At 41.0% G+C, this 23256-nt stretch overlaps 1 protein-coding gene across 4 annotated transcripts in view; it reads right to left on the bottom strand.

The window, feature by feature from the left end:
• Positions 1–23256, bottom strand: part of LOC128770144 (cadherin-12-like) — a 49016-nt gene that overhangs the window by 16907 nt on the left and 8853 nt on the right. For 3 of the 4 annotated variants that reach the window (XM_053884446.1, XM_053884447.1, XM_053884448.1), the window contains exons 2-7: positions 17319–17891; positions 10788–10912; positions 8423–8592; positions 7305–7424; positions 5357–5524; positions 5104–5291 (exon numbers count right to left, since the gene is read on the bottom strand). In XM_053884446.1, the coding sequence (XP_053740421.1) occupies positions 5104–5291; positions 5357–5524; positions 7305–7424; positions 8423–8592; positions 10788–10912; positions 17319–17606 (1059 nt within the window). In that variant the 5' untranslated portion in view covers positions 17607–17891. Of the gene's footprint in view, positions 1–5103; positions 5292–5356; positions 5525–7304; positions 7425–8422; positions 8593–10787; positions 10913–17318; positions 17892–22712; positions 22954–23256 lie in introns of all 4 variants that reach the window. The other variant, XM_053884445.1, reaches the window with a different exon arrangement.

Below are 23256 nucleotides of genomic sequence, written 5' to 3'. Positions count from 1 at the left end.
TCCCATTAAATCCTAGACACTACTGCCACCAACACAAGCAAGAGTCGCACTGGAGCAGGACACGGGTCTAATCTATAGACACGTTTGTCTGCAGTCAGACTGTCGGAAACATTTCTGAGCATCGCAGTGCAGATGCACTCTTGTCTCACAGCTCAAACACTCAACTTCATCCCAAAGAACAACTGACTGAGAACAGTCTGTAGCCTTACAAAAACACTGGCATAGAGCATGTGTGTCAATACGTGGTTTGTATTAGGAAAAACCCAGTGGTACATCAAGAAGGACGTAGTCAGCAGCACACAAACTCAGACCCCTTATATAGCTAGAATTAGATCAGATATCCTTCATTTGTCCCTCTGTGGGGAAATTCCATGTGAAATTAAAAAGATAAAGATCTCTTTAATTATTGCTTTCTTTTTCTAGACCGTCACAATTTTTTTGGGGGCAAAACATTTCACGCAGTTTTATGGAGGATATGCAAACATGACATACACAAGCAGTCAGCCCACACACGTTTCACTCTGCCAGTCAGAAACTGACACTGAAAAGCTGCAGACCAATCCTGATGTGGGACACACACTGAGGCTCTTTCAGACTCTTTAAAAAAATAATTTGCCTGTATCTATAGAGCAATTTTACTTTTTATACATAGAAATTCAAAACTATTTCAAACCCATATGTCTCAGATTCAGAAATCTCTGCTAGGAGATGAAGTACCTTTAGAAAAGCCACAATTCTGCCACAAATAGTTTGCAGCCGCCCTCACTCTGCTCTTACTACTCTAACTTATTAATACACCTAAAGATAAACACAGCATCATCCTCCACTACCATCTAATGATTGTGATTGAGGCAGGGACACGAGTCAGTTTGAGATGAAGATGCTATGATCACCTCTCTGATTGTTGCATAGCAACCAGGACAGGCCTCCTGATATATTCCGTCCGGAGGAGCAACTTCAAAGGGCGGAATATGTGGATATTGGTGTCCGATCTCCATGATGAACGCATCCTTCTGTGATTGATTTGGACACTGTGGAGGGTCGATTTCCATTCTTCCCTCAGCTTGACTGTAAGAGTCTAAGATGCAGGAGGCAGCTACTTTGATATGGAAATCGAGCTGCCAACTGTACCGAGACGCTTCAGTGTACAAATCCATAACAGTTTGTTTCATGCTGCTCTCACCTGTTCACCAGCACTACAGCACACACCTGTGGTGAGCTCCGCTTCACTTGCCAACTCCCATGAACAGGAAACATTACTGATAGCTGAGCCAAACATCTATTGCATTCCAGCATAGTTTGCTGGTTGTCCAACAACCCAGTAGTTAGCTCCTGCCTGACACATTAAAGGAGTCTCTGCAAAACACAGCAGCTCAGTGCTTTGGGGACTGGGCTTAACATCACTCTTGCTCCTTTGTGAAGAAGATGCAGAGAACTCACTTGATGTCAGGATCACACCAGCATCTGTTAAGGGATTGTGCATATGCTCAAATATTTCAAAGTGATATTAAAACCCATAAGAACTGTTGAAGGTTATGTTTCTTGGTATCCAGGCAAATGCAGAATTATTCCATGCCGGTTTATTTTTATGAGACGTGTCTTGTAATTTAAGAAAAATGGCAATTTAGTGTCCTTGGAGAGTACATTTAAGCTAAGTAGAGTTACTTGGGACTTTACGTTCAGCCACTGGCCACGTGGCGCGGAAAATTATTGTGCTGAACATGTGAAGATGTTATATAGGAAAGTTATTAAGGATGTGATTCTTATTTGATCTTCTACTGTTCAAGTAACTGGTCATCGGTGTGGGCCACAGAGGTCAGGAACTCCAAAAGGTAACATTTGCTTTGGTGTGTGCTTTGGCGGCAGTGTGGGTCTTGTGATACCCTTTGTTGATAATGGTGTGTGCCTGGTATAAAGGAATGGAAACTTTTGTGTTGCGTCTTCCGTGGTAGAATAAAACTCTGTTTGGACGTAAAAGTCATAGTCAACGTTCTTCATTGAAAATTACCGCACAACATAGTATTGGTCTAATCCACAACTAAATGTGAACTGCCTCCAAAAGCAGTTTCTCTCATGCCAGGAAAACATAAGGAAACATGTTCACGAACATTCCTCTTGGCACTGGACCAGATGCAAATGGGGAAACTCAATTTATCATTGTCACTGCCACCCACGAAGAAAAAAACCCTGTCGAGAAAACCCTGTTCTGAGTTCCAGCTTGAGAAGCTGGAACTGGATCAAAATATCCTTGCTCTCTCTCTCGCTGCTCACAACATAATATCATCTAGTTAACACAGGAGTAGAAGCCAATTTGCATCTGAACTCCCTCTGAAGAACTTGATGGTAGGCATACATGAGTGCAATAGACGACATGGTCAGATGTACGCATCTCAATTGGACTTTCGGGCAAATGCAGCCGTGGGTATTTCACAGCTGCATCCATATGACATTTTGAATCTGTGTCATGTTTCCTGCTTATCCAGGAATGTTAGGTTGCATTCTACACTGGAAGGCTGTTGGATGTCAACAGATGTGCACACGCCAAAAGTCCAAGTTAATACTCAAGTCTTTGGTCATGAGGTCTGGTAAAATCTTGAGTGCTTGGACTGGAATAAGCGTTCAATGATTCGCACATCATCCACATCAGCATTGCTATATCCAAAGAAATAAAAACATGGATTGCGACATCATCATCAAGAGCAGTAAGGTAATTGCCTACTGCAGACTATAGACTATAGGCTGTACCCACTAAAGTTAAGAAGGAAAATAGATTTTGCTTATATATAAGCTCAACCGGTCTATAGTGCAGTGGTGCTGTATGCGCTGTAGGAAGGTCAGTGGTGCACCCGGCTTAAAAATGCTTGAGGTTCACTTCTAAACTAGTTTTGAAAACAAGGTCTAGCATGGAGACTGACTCATGAAACAAACCCTGCAATGTTCTGAACTCGAATCATGAACGAGACACATCTTTTATTTACATTAAAGCGCTCAAAATGCTCTTTTTCACCCGTGTGTCTGAAGTTACGACACCACAGTCGGTCTCAGCAGCTGCTTCTCTTTTCTGGCCCTCCAGGAAATCGGCTCTGTTGGCGGAGCTGCAGACACGCGGGTGAAAATGCTGTATTTGAGCAATTGAATGTAAATACAATGCTGGAAAGATGTGACAAGGCTCAATATTTGGGGAGCATGATGCTCTGTAGCCTGTAAAAATGCTTATAATGGAAAATACATTACATGTGTCGTAGTATAAGATGCAGGGTTCAGACCAAAAGAAGCGGCTTATAGTCCGGAAATTACAGCAGTTACTTTTAAACTTGCTTTTATTTATTTATTATTGTATATATATATATATATATATATATATATATATATATATATATATATATATATATATATATATATATATATATATATATATATATATATACTTTAAAATGTACTCAAAAACTTAAAAAGGTACCATCCTTATAAAGTTAGTCATGACTAGCAATAAATACATCAGTTTTGTAAAGAATAGGGTTTTCAAGTCTCTCATAATAGACTAAGCTTTTAGAGGTAGATTTATACACTGCCCCATTTGCAGGTGAAGAAAGTAAAAAGTCCAATGACACTACAGAGATGTGAATGGTGAAGTTGCACTCTGTTTGGTGGCTGACCAGTTTGGATGGGTTGAGGGGCTTTAAATAGCAACTGGCACATTATTCCGTGTAGAACGGAAGAACCGGGATCCCATGCATTATCTAACCGCAGCCTCTGTCTTTCTAGCATGCAGTGTGCTGCCCACAGCGCCAGGATATGCCACGGAAGGCAGAACATGTGCTTCAATTGAAAACCTAATGCATTAACACGTAAGCTGAGTTTGGCATCATCATAGGACGCAAAAGTCCACTTCCCAACATCAATATGATTCATCTACATCACTAAAAGAATCACCATTGCAGAGTGACTGTTCTTGGGAGAACAGAAATCTATGTATCTACGAAGATTTGCGGATCAAAGAAAGCCCTTCTACCACTGATCGATATAAACATCGTACTCAGTCATGTCTTTAATGCAAACAATACTGGATGACGCATTGTGACCCTTTTTATTTATTTTGAAATGCAGAAAAAAACAACTCATTATCGTCCCTTTAAGTCAAAGCTTGTACACAAAAGAGGGAATGAAGATTTTGTTTCCGGAGTTCTGACTTGCAATTATTCAAATAAACAAGCGCCTGCTCTGTTTACACAGGACGTGCCCTTTTCTGAAATGTTATATTCATTTCTGCAGAACAACACAAGCAGCAGTGGAAGCAAATATGCCAAGCAGCAACAACCTCACCACGGACAAGGAATTTAAAGACACGCAGGAGCTTTACTTCCAGCTTTACACATACAATTATGGTAGTGTTACACATTTTTAATGACCAGTCACTGGGGACTTAAGCTGGTGTAACACTTCAGAGAGTTGCATGCGCTAGTTCTAATATTCTACGGGAGAAATGCTGGCAGGTTTAGAATGAGGATTTAAGATTAAACTGGAATGAGAAATTTCCAATTTTTGGAAACTTGAGTGAGGGAGGTCCATGTTTCTACAAAGGTCTTTGATCAATATACACCATGTTCCATTCCAATCCCTCCTCATGTGGACACAGATCTTTGACATGTCTTCTTAAACATGCTACTGCTGACTTCATGAAAGCGCTGATCGACGAATTAATGTCTTCTATGATCAACCTTTCCCCCTGTTGTTTCTCTTTTGCGTTCCCCCTTGCATCTATCTCGTGGCACCAGAGGGAGCCAAGCGCTGATGCTGCAGATTTGACAATTTAGTGTGCATGAGGGCGTCTCTTGAGCTTGAGAATGAAGCATTATCTTGTCAAAAAGCGTGGTTCAGTGAAAGGTTAATAGGCAGAATCCAGAATTCAAATGAATCAGCCTCTCACAAAGACTCTAAATTTTGCTCATGTGAAAGTTACACTTTCAAAAGTAAATGAGTACCATTACCAAGGACACAATGATGATCTCAACTCAATGACCTCTGGTAAAAACACCCACAGCAGGTGCAGTCAGCAAGGATGTAGCCAGAAGCCTAAAATCAGCCGGAAATGTGGCCACCAACCTTTTTTAAGACGATGATTCCCTCCTGAGTTTGACGGTCAGAGACGATGTCAAACATGCTTCCTTCATCCCCTGGGACGATCGAATAATCAACCTCTGCATTGTTGTTGGCATCTGGATCACTGGCTAATATGCGACCCACAGCTGAGCCCACTGGCTCCGACTCTGGCACTCTCAGATGAAAAACACCTGGGTACGAGAAAGATGCCATCAAAAAAACATTGCAACAGAGCAGTTCTTTCACTTTGACTCACTCTTAGAGAAGCGAGGAGGGTTGTCGTTGACGTCACTGAGGGTAATGTTGATCTTGGTAGTGGAGGCCAGCCCCCCAAGTTGACCCCCCATATCCTTGGCTTGTAGGATCACCTGGTATTCTTCTCTTACCTCTCGGTCCATGTTTGCCAGAGCTGTTCTGATGACCCCTGGGAAAAACACATCAGTTATCAGTATTTATTAAACAATGTAAAAAGAGTGACGGTGCATGAAACACGCATTGCCAACAGTAGAGCTAATGTAAAAGAAAATCTACCTATAATATTCACAGTAAGAAGCACCATTTTATACAAAGTATTTGTAAGTGGGCTGTAACTGACTGGTGGAACATGACCATTGGGTTTGTCATGAGCATAGACACAAGCGAGGAAATAAGTAGGAAAACCATCTGTCCTTGGAAGATCAGAGATGTATTCACAGACAAAAACAGTTTTCTTGTAAGTCTGAATGAATAATGAATTCCTTCATTCTGGTGAAACGGCCATTGAAGAGTAAAGTGTCAGTGATTGTAATAAAACATGGCAGTCTTAGGAAAATGACTCCCTTTTCATGTTTGTTAGACATCAGAAACATGTCTAACCCCCTCCTCTGAGTTCAGACCGGAAACAAGGCTCCTCTGTTTCAGCTTCAACAACTGTAGAACGTTTAAAAGAGACTGACAAATGAAGCTGTCAGGCGTGACCCAATACTTCAATAGTGTTGATAAAATGAATTGTGAATCAGCCAATACTACTCTTAAAAAGATGTTCAAAAATTGGTTGTAGATGAAACTGAAACAGATGGAACTTTTGGGCCAAAGAAAATAATGAATCATCATGTCTCCAGTCTCTTTGTCCTCACCATTTGAATCTCCTCAACTTTGTCTCTATATGATCATATGCATTTTTATCTTGTCCACTTATGGTCATTCCCAATTAAAACATACATCCAAGTATCTCCAACTGTGCTTCCTGCCTTTGTATCTCTACAATGAACTGGTATCACTACTATCCCATGTTGCCTCTCTTCTGCCTCGGTTCACGATTGTTGTCCTCTCAACCTTGTCTGTACACTGCTCTTCACTACAGCAGAATTGCTTTCCCTATCTACCTTAACAAATATGTGTCTCCACGTTTCGATTTAGTATTACGGAGACTAAATAATAAATCCATAATAACTGGTTTTACTGTCACAAGGTACTGAAATCAAATTTGCCGTTTCACGAAAAAAGGCGACAGAGCTCTCCATCTCATCTTACTGAATGGTATAGCACTGTAACAGTTGAAGACAGTCATAAGTCAGTAATGTCATTTATCTAGCTTGAGAGACTATTCATAATTTGTATAATTTATGAATTAAATACATCCAAGTCATTCTCTAATATGGTTGTTAGATATGTATATTTATTAATATTTATTTTGAGTCATTAAAAAGAAAAAAAAAACAATATTGGTGTGTTGCCTCTCACTGTTATCAGTAGGTTTCCACCAACCTATTAACTTGGACTGACCTGATTGAATTTTTCGCTTCCACATAAATCGCTGGTGAATCCCAGTACAAATGCTTGGTCTATGAGGCATCATGTAACAGTATTACAGGGTCAATGAAACCGTGTCCAAATTTTTAGAGGCCCCTAGGTGGCGCTCTTGGTTTAACAACGTGAGATTTTATTGAATTAGTTGTTCAAGCCCAAACATTTTATGGCGGACAGTGGCACATGGTGGCCTCTGAAAATCAGGCCAGTGTTGCATTCAACCTCTTTATACCCTTTAGTACTGTGTCAAGAAACCTCATCTATCCATCACTACCCACCCACTTGAACGTCATCGCTCACTTTGCAGCAGTTCAAGGTCAAACACAGACCACTATAGCTTTACATTGTTTCTCACAAGGTTTAAAAATGGATTACTTCAGTGCTCCTGAATAATGCAGATTTAGATGACATCGTACCAGACTTGGACTCCACAGAGAAATATGGCTGTCCGTGAAGAATACTGTAGACGATCCGTGCGCTGTTGCCGTATGTTGGATCATCTGCATCAGTGGCAGTCACCTGCGTTACATAAGTACCTGAAGGAGAAAACAAAATTTGTACTCACAAACAAATCCACACCTTGGGGAAGAGTTACGTCATAACTTCATTATTTAAAAGAAAAGAACAACCAATCATTATACACTATTTTTGACAAGGTGTTCTTTCAACTTAATGCACATTTTGAAACAAGACAAATATGAAATGTGAAAAATTTGATAAATGTGTTGCAGTCCTTTAAGAGATCTCAACGTTTATCTGTAGGGTGGTGAAGGCTTTTGTTCCAGCCGATCAAGCACCCACAGTTTAACCAATGAGGTGTCAGCTGAAACAAGCGGCACCAGCATGTTCAATCGATTCCACTCTTAAGATGCCTGATAGATGAAAAGGTGTCCTCTTCATTGGTGGGAACGAAAACCTCAATGCACTGCAGGCCTTTGTGGGACAGTTTACCCACCTACCCACCAGAGGGATATGCTGAAGTGACCTGACTGCGTGTCACAGTTTGCAAGCTAAGCTAATCAGCCCAACACTGGGTTCGTTTATGTTACTGTCCCGTTGCCACAGTGAGGTCACGGCAGGCACTTTGGGCATCAGCTGAAGCATTAACAGCTTAAGGTCTAAAAACCTTGGCTGTTAAATTACCTCTGAGTAATGGTATTTAGTGGACAGATGGGACTCTGGGTTTAGCGCACAGCGTGAGTGGCTTAGCGTGCGTGTACAACATCCTACTCCAAAACCAGAACAGACACTTGGTCACTTTTGTGTGCTGAGACATGTGGGGTAGTGAAATAGAAGTAGAGGTTGAGATAAAATTGAGGTGTAGATGGAGGAATGAGGAAATCGCAGCCAGCTTTATCAGGCACAAGACTTTCACGGTAAATATTTGGTTCACAGGACCAGTTCACAGGAGATACGGAGAGTCAGATTCAGGATTTCATCAAAATGAGCAAACAGCTATGATACATTACGCAAAAATTGTAAACATGATGAAATAGAGCTGAAAATATTGAAACAAAAGATTTCCCTCCTTTACCTGCTGGGGACATTTCTGGAACACTGGCACTATAGGGTCCATCTGGAAAGCGAGGCTCGTTGTCATTGATGTCCTGCACCTTGATGACGAACTGGGACTCTGGCTCCAGAGGAAGGCCTGATTGGAGGTCCACAGCCTGGGCTCTCAACGTATAGAAAGACTTTTCCTCCCTGCAGCACAGCAGACTGAAGTTATAAAGTGAACATCTGAGGGACACATTAGCATCCTAAAGCCTGCAAACACCCGGAGATAAATACTGGATCGAGGCCTCTCTTTCTTGTTGTTGTCCATTGGTCTAACCCTTTCCTTTGACTATATAGCTGAGCATTAAGTCTGCCCACCATGTGGTTGGTTGCTGGGAAACTGACCTTCGACTGCGCAGTGGGATCTACATTAAGGACTGTAGAGAAGGTAGGGAAGTAGGGGAGAGAAGAGAGGTCAAGGTGGAATCCTGACAGCTGTCATCAAACGTGGCTGCATTGCATTTAATGACATGGTGAAATCATTTGTGAGGGATATGCTTTCACTGTCCACAAAACCTGCATTTTAACCCATCACATTTTGAAAATATCTACACTGGACACATTCATACCGTACATGGATACTTCAATGCAGTAAGAATTTTCAGGTGTAAATATAACCGAGGGAAGTTGCATGACAATCTCAGGCCCATGGCATTTGCAGTGTAAATGCAAATAAAATGATCATGTATTTAGATGTGCCTGTCACATTATTATCAGTATTGCGTGTGACGTCAGTCTTCATCTGCTTTCCTGTACAACGGAAGCTGCAGGTGAATAAGAATACCTACAATAAAACCTATACTTCAAATTTTCTCTCAGCTAGCGTTAATCCACACAAAGTGAGGTTTAAACAAATCTCTTTATTTGCCACATGTTGCTGATTTGAGGCTGCTAATCCAAGCGCACAACCAGGGACATAATGCATGTTCTATTACACCTAAATGAGAGATTAACAAAAGATTAGGGCGTGGGTTAATGTTAAAATTCCCATCAACACGTTTTTGCTGGGACGTGATTTTACAGCAGGGGATGGGGGTGGAAACATGGCTGGACTTGACTGTACTTAGCATCGTGACTGTAGAATAATGTGAGAACATAGAATGAAGTTGGGGAACTGTCCTCCTGAGATGACAAGAGTTCCATCTTGGCAGTGAAGGCTGATCTCCAGATGACTCAATGGCTGAAATAGTTATTTTCAACCTGTTTGGTTGGATGCAACAACAGTGAGCATGTTTTTTTAAACGCATGTAAACAACTTGATCCAACTACTGGACAGAATTTCTCTTAGTCAGACTACACAACTTGGATCATGTGGTCCATAGCTTAGGAAAGCCTGCATGTTGCTGTTTAGCTTGTCTATGACCGGCTGCGTGAGCTTCGGCTACGGAGCGGAAGTGGAAGTAAACTCCTAGACTAATCACGGGTATAATAATGTCTAATAACCTTCTATACAATCGAGGAGTCTTGTGTCTAACCTGATGCAGAATGAGTGTTCCTCGTTCTTAGCCGATGTTGCGGTGAACACTTAACAAACCTGAAATCAGCTGTGTTTTGTATCTTGCGACAATTTCTCTTCAGCTATTTTCACGCAGGGTGTTTTGAGTGTTTATTTTCATAATTTGAGGACGTGATTTGTTGGTTTGGAGATGACATTGCCTCCATGTTAGCAACTATTAGCATAGTTGCTAAGTTAGTCAAGGCTCACGCCATTGATCACAAGTGCGACTTCCGAGTTTAATCCGAAAACCTGCCGAATGTAGCATGTTGACAATGATAACAGCTTCATGATGGTCTAAAACAACAACTCTTCGCAACCTGTCAACTTAGACTTCTGTCATTGGAACATGAAGGATTGAAGAGAGAGCTCACAGCGCCACCTATTGGCACAGAGGTGGACAACGCATAGCTCGGTTTTAATGGCAATGCCTGTAAACTGAGAGAACATGACGCAATCACACTCGGTGGCTTATTTGAGCTACTGCATTAGTCGGGCTCCTCTCTGCATGTAACCGCAGGCTTAATCATGTCGGTGAATGGAGTGTTTCAGAATCTGTGAGCACTACCAACAAATACGACTCAATAGACTTTAAAGACAGTAGAGACTATTTTCTTGTGATTCATAACATGTAAAAGCTAAAATAATGTTATCTGCTGTCGGAAGTTTAGAAGAGCATGTTTGCATGCAACATGTCTATATATCCATTTTTAATGTACCTAACATGCAAAGAGAATTATGTTGACAACTTCTTTACAATAGAACTTTTCAAAGTTTTAATAGTGGCCACTTTTCTGAGAAGCGATTTGACTGAGCTGATCAAATCACAAGGATCACAAGCACTGACCTGTCCAGGCTGACCAGTGCGTGGATGTCTCCTGTTATTTGATCAATGGTGAAAATAGAGCCGACTCCTTCTCCTGACAGGGTGTACTTGACAGAGTTGTCTCCCAGATCCACGTCTGTGTGAAGCTGCGGGAAACAGAGCAAGGTCAGGTTCCGTTTGCAGGGATTTACGAGCAGGGCACAAGTTTCCAATGTTCATTTCAAGCTGTACTTTGCAAAGTTCACTTCACTTTGGTGCTCTAGTTTAAAGGTGACGTGCCCAAGGGTCATTTATGCCTAATGTCAAAGTTCCACAGGCGAAATGCAGCCTTTTTGAGGGTGAGAAATGATGAGTTCATTCGATTTACCTCAACACTCTGGGGACTAGAGTCTATATTTGATGTCTAACACTGGGTGGAAACAGATGCAATAATTTCAGTCCGTAGGTCAATTTGTCAGATTTGTTCGGATTTTATTTCTGTCACTATTGCATCTATAATTGATTCTCTTCCTTCAAATGTTATCAAATGTTCAGTTTGGGGTGTCCCCAAAGGGCCCTTCATGCTGGAGCCATATTTTTTTATTTATTCCGAAATCCTTCACAAAATAAATAAATAAATAAGCGCTCAGTGTTTTTGCAACCCAAATGCTTTTTTGTATCTGACGAGCGTTTGTTATCTCCCACTCCTCATGCACTGCATAGAGGCCAAAAACGGCTCCTCTGACCCACTACATCACAGAGAAAAGGTAAAGAAAGTGTTCACGTTTGAAGCTAAACAAATCACATTTGTGGTGCTGAAAACAATGCTCAGGACAGACGTGACTAAAATTGACCATTCACATGTCTATGCAAAATAAATACAATAAATGATCTGTACTGGGCCTCGGTAGGATGTACTAGAATCCTTTATAATACTTCCATTGTCCTAGCTTTTCTGTAGAAATTTGATTATTTCATCCCTAACCCCTCATTTTGGGGCACAGGACTTAAAGCCAGTCAAGCAAGCAGAGTAGTAGAAGAAGATAAACAGTATGATGTTGAATTGAATTTCAGATCTTGTGTCAGCCAGACAAAAAAATCCCAGTACAGAACATTTTCAGTTGTTCCCAATTTACACACAAGTCTGAAATACTTTTTCAAGTCATCTGACCATGACCACCTCTGTGCATTGCATATGTGCAGCATTGTCTTGCTGCTTTGGGCATGAATCCAGCCAAAGAGCGACACATCTACGGCAACAATCGAATTATTTGTAATTATGATGTTGGCTTCAAAACTAAAGTTTGACTTGACTAAGTGACCAGATTTTGCACGGACGGTACTCCCACAGAAAGTCAGTCGGACAGAGGAGTCTAAGCTCCTCGGACTACTGCACCTCAAGAGACTTCCGCCAACAATCTGGAATCTCACTCAAACCATACATACAGTCAAGAGCTCCTGATATAACCTCTGGGCCTCCTGCCAGCAAATTGAGAGGTCCAGAATGAAGCCCTGACCATCTGTAGGCGCGGACAGCTACTGAAAGACTGGCTTCAAACAGCCCCCCAGGTCTCTGAGACCTGACCATGAAGAGCTTAGACCACTATCCAGATGAATATTAATTGACTAATTTTGATAAATCTTCAATGCCAACAGGGAACTGCCAGAAATGATGAGAGTGAATAAGTGGGAACATATTCCTGTGATGTGCCCTACACTCGCTCTCGATTAAATAAATGATCAAATGGGCTTCAATAAAGTTTAATGAGTACTTAAGAAACGTAAGACAACTTCTGGCTTCTGATCATTGGTCAAGCAAAATAAGAGCTGGTGACAACATGAACAATAGTGACATAAATGGTTTCTATCAATTTGACAAGAAAATAAATATTTAACGCAAAAGAACATGGAAAATGATTAAAATGTATAACTAAAAACGATCAGAGATAATGAAGACGCGGTTTGAGCCAGCAGGAGGCCTGGACAAGATGGCGGAGGACCATGGAGCAGAAAGTGACATGGATGGACCATCACATCGCATCAGCTTCCTGGTTGAGACCAGAAACAGCTCAGGTTCCCCCAACACATCATCAGCACTGCGCTGAGGCCGGATATAATTCTGGCCCCAGAGGCCACCAAGGACATCATCATGATGGAGCTGACGGTACCATGGGAGGACTGCCTGGTGAATAGAAATAGGCTATACTCCACACACCCTACAGTGTACAGGGGCATCACAGGAGGAGGACAGAGCCAGAGAAGGTCATAGGGCCAAGCCAACGCCAGTGGGACACACACCACAGTCTGATCGCCTGGCAGAGGGTGTATGATTTTGAAAGACCATCCGAGGACACCAGGAAACATCATTATTTCACCATATTTATATTTTTCATATCCATGTTATTTATTTTTTTGTTAGGTATGGAAACTCTTGACTCATCTCAGAATTGAGGACACAAGGTTTCGAACACTTCCCTTAGCATGTGGTGATGTGCTTTGCAGCCATGTCACAAGGAGATGGATGGATGTGTCATGTTAAAGGTCAGACTGTAATATACAATGAAGGCATGGAGGTGATTTATGGTTGTCCCAAAATGTCACAAAGCTGCTTCAGCCTGAAGGACAAAAGTGTGAAATCCATACATGCAGATAAGGGAATTGATCTACCCCACCTTGCACTTACCCTCTTGCCTTTCCAGTGAATCCCAATTGGCACCCAAATTCACAAATATTTGCTGTCCTGTGTGGTTATGTTTGTAAACCACTGACTTAGAGGATCATCAGGTTGTCACTGTAAATTCACCACTGATGAGTACCTTCGCTTGCCAGCATTTATTTGCCTTTCTGACATGTATTACGTGCCACATACAGTAGACAGGGAGCAGGATCTAGACAGGCCTACCAACAGGAACAGATTGACCTTTCGTTTTTGTTTTTTTTTCACATTCACTTTCTACGCATACAGTTATTCCTGTTCCCATTGCCACCATGGACAAGTAGGAGGAGCTCAGTTCAGGTGTTGCCATGGCGAATCCTTGAACAAGCCCTTTTATATCCTGTACTGCAATAAAACAGGCAAATTAAGAAGGATAAATTATATATTTTTTTATTCTGGCAAAAAACACTACCTAGGTAAAATATGGTATGATTTTTATAGTAAAGTCATGCAAAGCTCTATACGATATATGTGATTTTCTGTGTCAAACATGCAGGACAGCTATGCTATAACAGCAAAAAGTCAAATGATGACAACAGGACAGGTTTGTTCCACCAACGTCCTCCAAATCCAATCTGGAGTTTCGGTCCTAAAAGCTTCATCTCATCCTCCCAGCAAGATCCTGTGATTCAAGCTGTGAGGCCCCACACAGGATTAATCCAGGATCAATCTCTCACAATCTCCTGTGTACTTTTTTTGGGAAGTGGCACGTGTTCCCCCAAACTCTTTCAAGTCAAAGCGATAACAAATGGCTCAACTTTTCAGAACATTTAGTAAAACATTGTGTTGCATGACTAAATGCATGTAACGGAAATCTAAACATTTGACAATGGCAGCAGCTCAGTTAAGCTGCCAAGAGTGATTGTAGTGGAGAGTGAACAAATTTATTGAGTAATGTCACCAGATGAAGGGTGGCACTGTGACCGTCTTTACTTTTGCCTGTATAAATCCATGACTATGTTGCTAACATAATGAAGCTAGTCAACACACAAGCAGGAAAGAAACATGGGGAGCTTCCTCCTTGCCAGACAAGTCAAATGCTACAACACTTTCGATCGACAGTGACACAAAGAACCAGTGTGACGTTGTATTCAATGAAGAGACTTTTTCAAATGTGTTTGCGTCCTCTCCATGAATGCTTCATGGTTGATGATAATGCATTTACCCCAATAAATAGTCCTTCGACCACCATTCCATTTTACTGTATCTGAATTGTAGAACTGATGTTCGAGCGACAACACTCTCCATACTATCTGAATGACTCACACACACGAACAACGCGACCATAGAAAATATTCTTCCTATGACAAAGCTGCTTTTTATTTCTGAAATGTCTCACAACCTCGCCATAAAAGCTTTTCATCAGCTCACAAATTACGTCTTTTAAACAAGATGAAAATAACCACCAGAAATTAAATAATTAGAGGAACTTCTAAAGAGATTTAATCGACATGTTTTTTTTGCAATTACAGCGCCAGTCTAATTCATATGTGGTTTCTGATCTTATAAAGAAGGCAAGTCAGGACATGCAGTCCCTGGACTGATCAGTCCGAACGTACTTACAGAAGGACCTTTTTTTTTTTTTAACTATTTAGCTGCCAAAGTCATTAATTTGCAACGGGCAACATCACAGCATTTAAACAAGCCAAGCTGCAAATGTTAAGCCTGGTGTAGTTATTACTTTAAACATAGAGGAAGAGAGTGATTCAGATCCAGAAGAGTAGCATTCACTCTCGGATGAAAACTGCATGTGATGGCAGCATGTCTGTTCGCTGTGACAGTCCACACAAATTCAGGGTCAAAAGTCCATGATGGAAAAAAGAAAAAAAGCCCTGGCACCTGATGGGTTAAAATATTCGCCTCTGATTGAACATATCAATGACTGTGGTTCCATGCAAGAGTAGCCAGACTAATGCAATAACTCGAATAAGCCATCAAGTCATATTCTCCTGGTTTACATGCGTTGAAGATTAGTCGAATTACTGTATAATGCACCTCTGTGATAAGGGGTGGCGCTGTAAGCTCTTTTTCCTGTCAACCTCCTTCATATGATCGAAGTTGCAATAGCAGTTGACATGTAGCAAGAAGCTGTTTCAGTTCAGTATCTTAACTTCAGAGGTCCAGAATCAGCGTGTCGAAGTGATGGTTTTACCCCGTCGTCATAATAAAGGTGTCATCACCGCCAAACATGCTTCCTTCACCAAGTTTTGGAGTTCAACTCGCAAGTTTCTTAATAAATCAAAATAATAATAATTTAGATTGTGTTTTCTTTGCATCACAAAAATGATAGACATGGAGTATCTAAAGTACTGAGACTCACTTAGCGACCATGCTAATGATTGCTAACAAGGAGGTAATGTCGCTGACGTAAAACCAATGAATGACATCTGTTTATCTTCTTGTGAGAACTAACGATCAAAATGGCCTGGGTGAGGGACGCTGAAGACAAATAGACACATCTGCAGATCGTCATCGTGTGTTATAAAAACCCAGCTGATATCAGGTTTCTTATTGTTTACTGCAGATATCTGCAAAGACCAAGGAAGACACATACTGCACATCAGGTAACACACACAACTTCTCGATTGTAAAAAAGGTTATTAGACATCATTGCTCCGTGATCGGTCTTAGAGTTTGTTTACTTACGCTGCTTAGCTGAACCTTGCGCAGCCGCACATCACCCAGTCATAGTCAAGCTACTTGGTTACGTGCTAGCTTATCCAGCTGTTAACCATCCATCCAGCTATTATCCTATCCATCCAGGGTAGTATGACTACGAGAAATTCAAATTTCTCTCCAATAGTCGGTCTACGCTGTTTTTTAAAAGTCAGAACTTTTTTTCTGGGCCTTCTCTTTTTTCTTTGTTTCTGGGCAACTGGGCTCATGCAACCCACTATGCATCTGTTTTGACAAAACTCATAAGTCGTGCATAAGCTGTTTTTCAGGAGCTGAATCTTCCGGCCACACCCATTCTGAGGTGCTTAGTCAGGAGGAATCCTTGAATCCCCATCTGCGGACAGCTACCGTCAGGAACCCCTCCCACATGAAACAAGAGCTTGTCGCTGTACTGATAAACTCCATGTATCAGCACACTAGTATGTTAGCTGACCTACACCAAGCCTTTGCACCGTTGTCAAGATATCAAGTTACATGGAGCTTCGCTTTTTGTAGACCAGAGAAGGGGATGGTGATGAGTTTCTTCCAAATGGTTTATACTCAAAACGAACCGATAACCATGAGCGAGGGAGGACACAACAGTGTTTATGTTCTCTGCATTATTGGAATCTGTCTCTAAGATCACTTCGAAGGCTTTTGTGTTTAATGCTGGTTAAATGACTGAGTCATGGCCCAGTTCTGTGTGACTCTATACGTACTAGGCTCACAGTTTTCCCTTGACCACGGTCAAGGTTAAAAAAAATAAATAAAACAGAAAGAAAAGTATTCAGATGTTTGGAAAACTTTGTGTCAAACCTTGTTCCCCACACAGATGCCAACAATCACAGCATTGTTGAGGAAACAATTTCATCCAATACATGAATAAAATGACCTCCATCAGTTTATATGACATGTCTGTGCTTCAACTACAGTACACGTCCATCCAGAAGGACTTTAGATGAAATCTCTTTATTTATGCAATGGGACACTGTGGAGTTGCAGCTGAAAAAAACACTGATAATTGTTGGAGTAAAAGCTCTAAGTCCCTACAAACAAATATATGCTTACGAAGTACAGACACTTCAAAACTGCACTACACAGCATGATATTTGTGATTACTATTCCACCTGTGTTGTGTCGCCTTCTCCAGATGTGTTTTAAAGTTAGTCAGTCTAAACCAATATCAGGTGTGCTACACATACCTTTCCCACATACTGTGGCTCTGAGCCCATATACTCCTCCAGGACAAAGAACTGGTTCCACACCCATCCTCTTTTCCTGCGGTTGACCTTCGCCCGCCAGTGTCTCCTTGTTCTCAGCCTCTCCTCCGTAACATCCTTCATCCTCTTACTTTCTGCACCTCCTCTGGGTAAAATCAGCCCACTTTGAGTTTTGTTCTGGAGGTGATCGTGCAGAGGTGTTGGTGAGGTGTAGTCCAACAGCAAGCATGTGCCCAGCAGAAGAAAAGTGACATATTCCCTTCTTGTCATCGGGGAGGAGGGACCAATAAGAGCAGAGCAGGAGGAAAAACCTGAGGCAGTGGTTTATTTCCAGGTTGGATTTGGCAATGCATCCACAGCTTGATCTTTTTGGTGCATTAGGGCAGTAATCGAAGTGCCAGCAAGCTCCCACCTATTGTATTTTCTTGGTAACAACGTCTACTCAAGGACATAATCTCGTCATTAGAAATCTTGGACAGGGCATCTGTGAGGGGTTAAAATCTGTTGCATTTCAAATCCAACCAGAAGTCACCAATCATCTTCTAGGTTCCACACCTGTAACAAAGACAAGAGAACAGACTTTTAAAAGACAAGACAGACGCTATACAGTACTGTTTGGTCACCAGCATCTCTGGTTCTCCCTTTTAGAAAACTAAAACAGACAAATAAAATCTGAACCAAATTAGGTTACTAGTTTTACAATCTTCAGACACAACCATTGAATAAGGTTAAATTTGTCAGAGCAAATTTAATTTTATGTTAGAAAGAAAGAGAGAAAGAAAAAACAAGACTGAACTTTAAATCTGTATTTTGTATACAAATGTGAAAACATCGATTGACCAAACTTTATGAACATGAAATGTATTTTTTTATTTTATTTCTTTATTTTTTTTGGTAAGTTATGTAATTTAAAAAAAAATAAAAATAAATCCATTGACAGTGGAATTTCATATTCTTTCATGTTTCCGTTTTAGGTCTGCAGTACTTCATTCTGAATTTAAACATCAATAAATTCAAGTGTAACTAACATGAAATTCAAAGTCTATATTGATACACAAAACAATAGTGTATCACATGTCTGTAGTTTTGTACTGCACACATTCCGCCGTGATTTCCATGTGAACTTTGATTTTGAAGATGTAGTTCTGGTTCCTGCTCTCTGAATTATTTTAGTTTTCAGCATCACCAAGACACATAATATCACGTGCAAAAAAAACAAAACAAAAAAAAAAACACAACCATGGAAGGGTATGGCGCAGAGTTATGGTTGAAAAATATGAATTCTATCAAGCAATTACCAGTCTGTTGTTGTCAGTGCATTGTTTTTGTCGTCTCTGGTGATGATAATGTCATCTTTGTTTACCTTTTGAAATGGTTTTGGGGTGTTATATGCAAGAGCTTCTAGATCAGCAGTGTGTGTCCACTACCACGTTTGCTATAAGGACATCTTCTCTACTTTGAAGCTGCAAATTGCCGTTGCGGCCTGGTGGGTATCAGCTGAGTCTGAACCACACTGACAACGTCTGGGTGTTTAAAGATCACCGCCCAGTTAGTTTAAGCCTCTGAAATAGTGACACACACACTCTCACACACTTATGCTGCCTCTTATAGGTCATGTGAGAAGGTGGCTGCCAAATAAACTAAGGTATCCCTCAGAAAAGACCAAAAGCTAGCTCACCCTGCAGATGTGTTGAAAGTAAAGAAGTCAGTTTGAAAAGAAGACCAAGGCCAAAATGCATTAGCCTCTACCACTGTGGGTATATTTGTGTGACTCGGCTTCATGTGGCACATTCAGCTCTATTAGGTTTGGAGTGAAGTGTGATTGAATGTAAAATTTGAAACTCAAGAATGTAGCAGTTACAGTATATTTCTGAAGAGTTGTAGCGTTCTTGGCTGAAACATGCTCAATGTAACTTGCTCTTTTTAGCCAACGTCTTCTGTCACGTCTTCATTAAGTTTGCATTGCGTATTCAGTTACAGAAACAATTCACCTTAAACTAAAATTGGCTTTATTCAAAACTATGATAAACAGCCAACGTCTTATTTTGGCCTTTTCAAATGTGTATGATAAAAAAAAAAATGGTATCATGGAGAAGTCCAGTCCAGTACAAGTGCATATAGACAGAACAGTAATTTAAATTTTTCATTGAGAGTACAACACACCAACTGCAAATAAGGTTTTGTTTGCTCCAAACCTTGAGTTGCCTTCAGCTGGATTCATATTTGCTGCCAGGCAGCATCACTACCCGACGGCCATACATCATTCATGTACTGGGGTGTAGACGGGAGCAGTGTACAATAGTTATAAGCACATTCTACCTTTCTGCAGGTATGAGTTTGTTTTAGTTGTTGAGCAGTGATAGGAACATGATTTGCTTTCTTCAGCTTATTCTAAAGTAGGATTTGTCAAAATGTATGAAGGTTTTGAGGCTTATTTTGATTTGATTTTCCACAAATCCAACCGAGGCCTGAGAAATATTCACAAGACACACTCAGTTGGTCCAGCTGTTCAAATGGATGTTAACAAAAATTAACATTAGCCAAATGCGTGTGTGCAACTCAAAGAGACAGAGCATCAGTGACCATTTTGTGTGTTTGTGCTGCTCTACTGGGACGTACAGTCCAGGTCAGAAGCGAAAGGGAAGACTGGCATGAAATGTCAACAGTCACTCAAGTAATCGCTTGCTGCCATCAAGGAATGCTGAGAACCACCTCTTAACACACAAAGTCTTGGAAGAATAGTGCATGTGTGACCATGAAATGCACTGCAAATGTGGGATGCTGTCATGTCAACGTGGCATCTCTGAGGAATGTGTCCGACACTTTGATCAAATCTATGCCACAAACAACTGAGTCAGTTCTGACTGGACAAACAAATTCCAAAAGTACTAGCAGGGCGTTCTCACAACACATTCGCCATAGATCATTACGATTGTCAAGCCTTTCATGTTGATGTATTGGCCTTTCAATTGAATCTAATGTGTCATTTCCTGATGCTATAGAGAGCGCTTCATCCAACTTTCCACCTGACATGTAAAAAAATGCTTGGGGTAAGGGTTAAGCCGTTGGGGTTAAGAAGAAGTTAACATGTAGTAGCTCATGCGTTCTTGAGCTTGACCATGAGCACACTGAGTCCAGCTTATGGTCACCCCAGGTATCATATAAATCAAGTAACATCATCATGTCTCAATGGTCCTGTCATGCTGGAATGATGCAACCCATCTCTCTGCTGCCTGTGTGAACACATACACTGAAGGTGATGCAGGGGACCTGAGTTTCAATGCCACTTAAATCTGGAAATGAGCTGCACAATCCAGTCCCCAAATCTGTTGCATGGTATGGCTGCGTCCAAGTCGTGACAGGGATGACACATCACTTCTCCTGAATGAAAGTTACTCATTCAAACCCAGAGTCCTCACTTTGAACATCAAGAAATGCCACCGGAGGAGGAACATATGATTCCATTGAAACACCTGCATCAACTTGTAGTTTGAGGTCTTTTTTTTAAGTGACCTGAGAATCGCCTCATCTGCGGAAAATACTTCCATCAGCTTTGATCTCTACTACTTAAAGTTAAAAGCCCACTCTGTATTTTACAAGGCAAATTATGGTTTCAATCCCAATGTATTCATGGATGCTGTGTTGCCCTTGCTGGAGGGTGACTATTATGTATGAGAAGGAGAATGTTGGAGATTTCCAGGTCAAAGTTTTCTGCAGCTCACTGACCACTTCTCTCTCTCTCCTCTCTGGAATATTATTCCATCGCTCAGCTTGAGTTTAGTTTTCATGCCTGACTGGACCAAACCTCAGAGGAGAACACATAGAGAATTCACTGCTCTCCTTCAGGGCATGAGCAGCATTTTTATACTGTGTCTTGTTTCAGCAAGCACTGATCCATGAGTGCCCAGTCGTGTGACTGTTTATGTGGCTGGGGATGACAGGAATGTCTCCCAGGACCTCATGAGAAATCTGGACAATGAGATTTTGGACACTTAAGACTTTCTGCCTCTCAAACTTTAATCAGGCTGTTGGTACACAACCAGAAATGTGAGATACTGTCAATAAACTGGAACCTGCTGCATACACAAGTGTGTATATAGACTTTTATATACTGTAAATATGTCCGGGGAATGATGGCGGAAACCGGGTAAATAAAAACCAAAATTGTGATGTGATGGTCCTAGTGACCCAGAAACGTCTTCCGCTACAGGTTGGTTTATCCATTTAGTGCCTTTATAAACGTTAGTTTCAGTCTGCTTCAGACTTATCCACCGTGACTGGCAACATACCAGGCGCTCTCTAATGAAATCCCCCTGATTGGATTTAAAAAGCCCTCCCTTCCACCTGGTCAGTGTTAGCAATGACTGGAGCAAGATTTGGTCAAACATTTCAATTCTTCAATGTGTCAAAATCATGTTTGTAAAAACTCCTATCACTGAGATTCACAGCGTCTTGTAATGAAGCATCGACTCTGTGAATTGCTGTGAGTCAACAGAGACATTGTCAACAAGTTAATCCTCAACAATGGATCGACCTACTTCGATGGCATCACCTGCTTCTGTCACCCTACTGACCCAGTGACCTCAGTAATGTGAAATAGTGGTTCAGCATTCTGAGCCTGTCGCTGTCTAAGATGAGATTTTGAGCTTATGTTCAGGGCTCATTGATCAGCGGTGGTTAAAAGTCACTGCTCAAAAGCTTCTTCCTAAGATGACTGTGTGAGGTGATCAAATTTGACTCTCACTCTTATTCCTCTTCCCAGAAAGCCAAAACTTTTTCTTCACATGAATAAACACAATATGTCTATACCTGCTCAATAGATGACTTTTCAGTGACATTTTCCTTATCTTCATGTGATGTGTCTTCCTTTTCCTGATGCAGGTTTTTCCCAACACAAAGCACAGATTAATGATCAGGAAAAGTAAATCCAAATAAAGTAAAATACGCTCATTTACAAAGAGTCAAGTAGCATTGATATTGTTATTTTTTATATGATGTGTCTTTCTTTCCAGCCGTTTAAAATTCACGGCCTCAAATCCTGCTCTGATTTGAAGATTCCACCCAAAATAATGGTCTGATCTTTTAATGTATTTTGGGTATTTTTTATTTATTGCATTAGAAAAAAATAAATAAATAAATAAAAACTACCAACAATGCTATTTTCAGAATGGACTGATTTCCCCTTTCTGTGTTTCTTTCACTGTAATCTTTTTTCAGTGTGCTGTACATGAGAAAAACAGTAAAAAAAAACAGTATTCCACATTTTATAATATTACATGTTATTAAAAGGTGGATTAAAGCCATTTATTTCAACATTTGAGGCCAACTTGAATATATATAGACAATTTGAGGTCAACTTGAATATACTCGGTGCACCTTTGGAAGCAATTACTCTTCAGTATATTGCCACTGGCACCATTCTTTGGGGAGTTTGCAGTGCACTCTTCTTTGCAGTACTTCTCAAGCTCCATCAGGTTGGATGGGAAGCCTTCAGATATCTCTAGAGATGTTCAGTTGGATTCAGGGCTGTGTCCTGGCAGGGCTACTCAAGGGCGGTCACAGAGTTGTCCTGAAGCCACTACTTCGATATCATGACCGTGTGCTTCGTGTCATTGACCTGGAGAAAGATGAGCCCAAGTGTCAGTCTGTGGTAATGAGCTCCTTGGAGCAGGTGTTGATCTATACACTGTTGCAGTCATCCATTACTCTGTCCCAACTTGTCTCCTGGTTCCTGCAGCTGAAAAACATCCACACATGCAACCACCACTGTGCCTGGTTTTGGAAGGGTATTGACTTGATAACAGGATTCTCAACAGTTTCTTTTCCTGTGAGTAGGGGGTAGAGCCATGATCTGAGGCCATCAACTGACTTTTGGACTAAGCAAACTACTTCATACCTTCAATCTGGTCTTGCTTTTATT

This window comes from Synchiropus splendidus, chromosome 13 (assembly GCF_027744825.2).
Source record: "Synchiropus splendidus isolate RoL2022-P1 chromosome 13, RoL_Sspl_1.0, whole genome shotgun sequence".
NCBI lineage: Eukaryota > Metazoa > Chordata > Actinopteri > Syngnathiformes > Callionymidae > Synchiropus > Synchiropus splendidus.
The sequence above is the reverse complement of the archived record's forward strand: the minus strand, read 5'-3'. Positions and strand labels throughout refer to the sequence as shown.